This window comes from Cricetulus griseus, assembly GCF_003668045.3.
Source record: "Cricetulus griseus strain 17A/GY chromosome 1 unlocalized genomic scaffold, alternate assembly CriGri-PICRH-1.0 chr1_0, whole genome shotgun sequence".
Classification (NCBI taxonomy): Eukaryota; Metazoa; Chordata; class Mammalia; order Rodentia; family Cricetidae; genus Cricetulus; species Cricetulus griseus.
The window spans coordinates 41,934,139-41,941,232 of NW_023276806.1; the positions used below are offsets into that span (position 1 = coordinate 41,934,139).

General features: G+C 39.2%; 1 protein-coding gene across 2 annotated transcripts in view; it reads left to right on the forward strand.

The window, feature by feature from the left end:
- The window catches only part of Cdc14a (cell division cycle 14A), a 154,846-nt gene that overhangs the window by 125,627 nt on the left and 22,125 nt on the right, over positions 1 to 7,094 (forward strand). For both annotated transcript variants that reach the window (XM_027395580.2, XM_027395582.2), the window contains exons 12-13: positions 4,798 to 4,910; positions 6,173 to 6,220. In XM_027395580.2, coding sequence (XP_027251381.1) covers positions 4,798 to 4,910; positions 6,173 to 6,220 — 161 coding nt within the window. The remainder of the gene's footprint in view (positions 1 to 4,797; positions 4,911 to 6,172; positions 6,221 to 7,094) is intronic.

A 7,094-nucleotide genomic window follows, 5' to 3' on the forward strand; every position in this document is an offset into this window, starting at 1 on the left:
GACCCTTTAACACAGTTCCTGTGGTGACTCCCCCAATTATAAGATCATTTTTGTTGCTGCTTTGTAACTGTAATATTGCTACTGTTATGAATTGTAATGCAAATATCTGATATTAAATGACCCTGTGAAAGGTCATTTAACCACTCAAAGGGGTCACAATGCATAGGTTGAGAACCACTGATGTAGCAGACCATTTTCATTCTCACCCGTTTTTTACATTCCTATTTGTTCAACTCAGGACTAATTATTCTTTACCATGGGAAAAATCAAAGGATGCTGTATGATTGAAAATTCAAATATGTCATCTTGAAATATATATTTAGCCAGGCGTTGGTGGCGCACGCCTTTAATCCCAGCAATCAGGAGGCAGAGGCAGGCGGATCTCTGTGAGTTCAAGGCCAGCCTGGTCTCCAGAGTGAGTGCCAGGATAGGCTCCAAAGTTACACAGAAACCCTGTCTTGAAAAACAAAACAAAACAAAAAAACAAAAAAAAAAGAAAGAAAAAAAGAAAAGAAATATATATTTAGATCTTTCTCCCCCAGCTTAGTTTATTCAAACTCATACAACAAAATACCAGGAACTGTGTGGCTTATGAACAACAGTAATTTAAGGCATTCTGGAGGCAGGGGTGGCAGTCTATTTTCTGGGCATAGATGGTACACTCTCCTTGTCGTCATAGGATGAAGGCAAGAGGTAGCTCTCTGGGACCTTGTCCACTCCTGAGGGCTGCCACATGATCTCACCACTCTTGAGAGACCCCCCCCCCCTCTAAATACCATCACTGTGGGTTAGAATATCAACATATAAACTTTGGGGAACATAGTTGTGTGAATTTTGGTAAGGTCCATGAATAGTTATTTCCATTTTAGCCATTCATAAGTGCTATTGTTCTTACAGTTAGAATAAGGAAATGAAAGACAATACAACAAAAACCCCTCAGGGGGCAAAGTACTATGGGGATAGTAGCTACTTACTTCCTTGTTGGGACAAAGTATCTGGCAAGAAACACCTTAGGGAGGAAGGGCTTATTTTGGCTCATGGTTTGAAGAGACAGAGTCCATATTGCAGGGAAGGTATGATGTTGGGTGTTTCCAAGGCAGTGAGAGCGTATGGTAGCTGTCTCTTCATGCCACAGTCACCAGGAAGCAGAGAAGCTAGGCCTGGAAGCTGGGCAGGGCTCTAAAGCTCAACTTCAGCCTTGCCCATCCTGGGTAGCAATCCACTTCCTCTAACCAGGCCCCACCTCCTGAAAGCTACACATTCTCCCAAACTGTAGTTTTGAAGATTGTATAACACAATGCAATCGTGTTTTGAATGACATTGTGTAAGTTTTTGTCAGGAATTTGAGAGCACAGAGGACCATAATAGTAGCATGAGCCTTTGAGCCCAGCACTTGGCAGGAGAGAGCAAGAAAACATGAGGCTCAGGAACTCCAGGCCAGCTTTGTCTACATAATGATTTCGAGGCCTCGGGACTGGATAAAACCTGCCTCAAAAAAACAAACCAAACACAAACAAACAAACAAAATGTGTTAATTTGTTTACTGATGGTTTTGTGATTATAGCTCTGTACCTCTTAGTCTCTTAAATATTCTAAAATCTGTACATAAATAATGACATGGTCTATCCTTTGCTAGGTTTCTTTAGACCTATCCTGAATGTCTAGATCTTTCTTCACTTTGCCTTCTCCTTTCTCAGGTCTTGACGTCTAAGCAGTTTGCTGCATCCTAATCTAAGCTGTCTTCTCTCATATTTATAGAAGCCACTTAACTGTCTGCCTCATTCTTGGCCCTTTCCTTCCCCAATTCATTCTCCAACCATGGAGCAGCTAGAAGGAAATGTTTGCAATGTACTCAAATACATTTCTAAACATATGCAGAACACTGAAGGCAGTGTATGTACACACACAAAAATTATGAAAACCTCCTGGTTCCTAAATACAAAACATCCCTAGAAATGAAATGTGAATTTACATATTAGGATGCTATTTATATCTATCAAATATTAAAGATGTACTCTCACTCTTTGTCTGGTGAAGAGTGAATATATATTATTAATAATAATATAATATTAATATATTAACATTTAGAAGATAGCTTTCAAATGAGCTTAATATGGGCGTTGGTGGCGCACGCCTTTAATCCCAGCACTCAGGAGGCAGAGGCAGGCGGATCTCTGTGAGTTCGAGGCCAGCCTGGTCTCCAGAGCAAGTGCCAGGATAGGTTCCAAAGCTACACAGAGAAACCCTGTCTTAAAAAAACAAAAAACAAAAAAACAAAAACAAAAAAAATCAAACGAGCTTAGTAATTCCACTTCATGAACTAGGGCAATGTTAGACAATCATTTGCATCTAGAATGTGTTTGTTAAAGCTGTGTACAGTGCTGAGAGGCAGAGAACAGTCTGACCTAAAGTATTTGTTAAAGAAGCAATTTGGTATGTCTAGACAACAGAATGTTATGGGGCTATAAAATGACAATGCAAGGTTCTTTTTCATTTGTCCTGGAACACCATAATAAATATGCATTTATTTTAATAATAACTTACAAAGCCACATGTGTAATAAAACCTGTTTTTGCAAGGCAGAAAAATGTCAGGCTAACAGGTGAGAAGAGAATGTGCACAGCACTGTGAAAATTCTGGAGAACTGTGCCAAGATTTTTTCTTTTCTTTTGATAGTAAATCTGTAGGTGCTTTAACATTTTTCAGGCTTATCTGTATTTTATTTCTTAAGGCAAGTGTATGATTGAATATATATATATATATATATATATATATATATATATATATATACATACATATATATATATATATATACTCTATTGTCTGTCATCAATCATATCTTTTTATCAAACTATCATGTATGTATGTATGTATGTATGTATGTATGTATGTATGTATGATTTATCTGTCTTACTTTTCTGTTGCCATGATAAAACACCATGACCAAGGCAGCTTATAGAAGGAAGAGTTTGTTGAGCTTTTCAGTTCTAGTGCATGTGTCCATGACCATTTTGGTGGGAAGCATTGGCAGCAAGCAGGCAGGCCTAGCTCTGGAGCAGTAGCTGAGCATTTATATCCTTAACACAGCAGCTATGTTTCACTGGTGGCCAAGTTTTTAAATAAATGAACCTGTGAGATCATTCTCATTCAAATTACCACATTCCATTCCCTGAGCACCATAGGCTTGTAGCCATATTGTAATGCACAATATATTTAGTTCATGTTCAAAAGTCCTCATAGTCTATCAGTTCCAAAACAGTATAAAAGTTCAAAGTCTCTTCTGAGATTCAAGACAATGTCTTAACTGTAAGCCCTTAACTGTAAAACCAGAAGGCAAACTATATACTTCCCACATCCTATGGCACAGAATATATATCACCATTCCAAAAGGGAGGAATGGGGGCATGGCCAGGGAAATGCTGGACCAAACATGATTGAAGCCCTGCAGAGCAAATCCCGAATCCTGTAGCTCAGTGTCCACCCCTCTAGCTTTGCTGGCTCAATACTATTCTTCCTCCTCCTCCTAAGAAAAGAGAGTTTTCTTCTGCAGGGAGTGTGAGCTGGGACTACGTATGTAGTGCTTTCTTCTTTAAGAGTGAGACTTCATTAAACTAAAGGGATAGAGTAAAAACATTATGTTTTTGCAGTATTATTTTATGTTTTTGAAATCTATCATAATTTAGAAACTCTGTAACCTGCTGGTCATGGTGGGTCAGGCCTCAGCACAGGAGGCTGAGGCAGGATGATCATGGGCCTGAGCTAGTGAGTCTTTGTCTCAGAAAACAAAAGGCAAAACCAAACAACAATAACAACAAAAATCTGGCACTTTAAAATTTGCCACTTAGTTAAGAAAAAAAAAAACCCGGATGTAATTATTATTTTAAATATCCTGTTCATTTTATTTAACGATATATCTCTTAGAATTCATTTTTTATCTTCTGGTATTATATAAACATGACTTAGAACATGAAAATAGAATGCTAGAAAAAAAAATCCCATTTCACTTTTCCCCAGTCCTCTGAGCAGATCATACTGACAGTTTCACTGTTGTATTTCTAAATACTAAAATTTATTTTAAAAATAATTTTTAAAAAAATTAAAATAAATGACCTTTCTCCTTCCACTTCCTGTTTGTGGTAGATGGGAGCTAGCTCTTCTGTCTCCCCTCAGGGCTCCGTTTGAGTTACCATGGGAAGCCCTTCCTCTTGAGTTACCACGGGGAAACACTAGTCAGCCACTCTACTTTTCGAACTAAGGAACTTCAGCAGGAAACATGGCTTCCTGATTGAGTGCTGTTGGCCCTTTAACTCCTGAGAGTGCTTGAGTTCTTCTTGGAAGGTTAACTAATGCCAAAAGTGACCGTGTAGATGTCTTCAGTTATTTTATCATGCATGCTTATGAATAGGGATTTGCACTGGTGGCTCCTGTAATATCTGGAAACATTTATGATGTGTTTATAGATCGGAGTTGTGCCAGGCTGTTTTCCAAAGGCTAATGTGTCCACAGGAGAGTTTCTTTGGTTTTGATCCACTGTCATAGATAGACTTTAGACACTCCTATATCCAGCTCCAGCCTCAAGCTTCTTAGATTTGGAATTTGACCCATGTACTTAAATGCTGAGTGTTCTATAGTAGGTATTTACTGCTGAATTCATAACACATTTAAATAACTTAATCTACAGCGAGACCATTTCCATGCTGTTATCTATAACTGCAGATGATCTGTACTCTGTTAAGACATTGGTGTAAAGCTAAACTGTTTGTAATGACCTTTCTATGGGACATGCCTGTTTTTCAGAGTAACTTAGAAGATGAAGATGTGGAAATGAAAAGCAGCATAACACAGGGAGACAAACTACGTGCCTTAAAAAGCCAGAGGCAGCCCCGTTCCTCGCCATCCTGTGCATTTAGGTAACCCCATCTTTAACCTTTTGGTTCATAGTGCACTTGTGTTTGCGGGTAAAACATTTCCTCTTCTCCTCAGACTACCATTCTACAAATACTGAGTTTACCTGTGTTTCTGATGCATTGCTCTTTTCCTCCATCCTCAGCTGTTGTGTGTGTGTTATCACTGTTGGGAGCAGACTAATTTAAATGCTTATGAAAACAGTGGTTACGTCTCTGTTTCTGGAATTCTGCCTCGAACTGCTGAGCACTTATTTCTGGTTCTCTGTTCTAAATCATATTCGGAGATTCCCAGGCACATTTTTGCTGTGTGGCAGGTCCTCACCGGTGTGCCAAGGTTCTGAATTGGAACCAGCTCATGAAGTAGAGTAGGTTGTGCCAAGTTTTGGTATATTCTACTACTTGACTTCATCTTCCATTTCTGAGACTTGATTAAGTGATTCCTCCATGTGTCTGAGAAATTATAAGCCATCTCGAATTTGAGGTTTGAAATTAGTTGATAAAATCAGATCTGGGAGTGGACATCTAACCACAGAACAGTTGAAACCTTGTGATTGGGTTAAAAGCAAAAGAAATCTTACAGGAGAAGGAAAGGGTATATTGGAATAGCAGTTCTCAACCCGTGGGTCGCAACCCCTCCGTGGGTCAAATAGCACTTTCATGGGGTGGGGTTGTCACAGGAGATATCTTGCATGTCAGATATTAATATTATGACTCATAACAGTAGCAGAATTATAGTTATGAAGTAGCAGTGAAATGATTTTTCTGGTTGGGGGGGTCACCACAACATGAGGAACTGTAATTAAAAGGTCACATCATTAGGAAGGTTGCCAACCACGTTATTGGAAGAAAGTTTAATTTACCAAATACGTATGTATAAGTACTAATCCTTTCTGTACAGATCTCGGAAGCAATGTTTAGATGTGAGTTTTCTTTCGAGGTTTCTGATGCTTTCTTAGGGGGTAGACTTTGGTTTCCACCATAACACCATCAGGAAACGCTTCTCTACTGAGCAGATACAATGGCACCTTGTGTGAAACAGCAAGATGCTCTAAGTAACATTCCTGGGGAAATAACAAACATGGGTGACCTGCTGGCATTAGGATTAATCTTGTAAAGTGTGTGAACGCTGATACAACCCCCCCCTTCCCACATGGTTTTTCTCTTTTGATGATTTATAATCTTTATGTTTCTGACTCAAATGTACTGTTCTGTGTTTAGCTGTGGGGACCTGGTGATATCTGAGCTCTTGTCTTTGCTTTCTGCAGGTCAGATGATATGAAAGGACACCAAAGGGCAGTGTCCCAGACTTTCAGGTACTGTTGACAAATAAACACTTCTAGTTGCTGTAAATACATGTGACTTTTTAGAAATATTTTCCAAGCGTCAAACCCCATGAAAATAAACATAACTACACAGCTTTTTCTATCCACTTGTTTATTCTGGTAGTTGGAATAAAACTCAGGGCCTTGCACACTGAGTAATACCGTTAGCCTAACTTACAGCTTTTCAAATCCTCTTTCTTTCTGATTTTAAAACAAGCTTCCTTTTTTGTTTTGTTTTGTTTGTTTTTGAGATCAGTTTTCTCTACATAGCTCTCTGGCTGTCCTGGAACTCGCTATGTAGACCAGGTGGCCTTGAACTCACAGATCAGCCTGCCTCTGCCTCCCAAGTGCCAGGATTAAAACCGTGCCTGGCTTAAACTTTATTTTAAAATGATTTGTTTATTTTAATTTTATGTCTAACAATGTTTGGCTGCATGTATGTACATGCACCATGTGTGTGTGCCTGGTGCCTGCCTTCAGGAACTATGATGTGCCATGTGTGTGCTGGACCCCAAACCTGGGTCCTCTGCAGGAATAGCAGAGAGCTATTCCTGAGCCTTCTCCCCAACCCTGAAATAAGCTTCATTTTTAATGTTTACTGTTAAAAGGGCATCTCTTGCCCTGGCCTTGGAATATGTGCTGGTGGTGATGACCTCTACTCTCTTTGAGCTCCCAGCACCTTCTTGCCTTTAGTGAACCCCAAAGTGCTCTGTTACTTTCTTTTTAACCCAGACATTTGTTAGCTCTCTTTACAGTATTTTTGTGTGCATTTGTTATCGCTGTGTAGTTTTCTTTTTTTCTCTCTTTCATCCATGAGATGAGGAAATAGTAGTACTTTTCTCTTGAAAAAGGTTTTCTGGTCCCC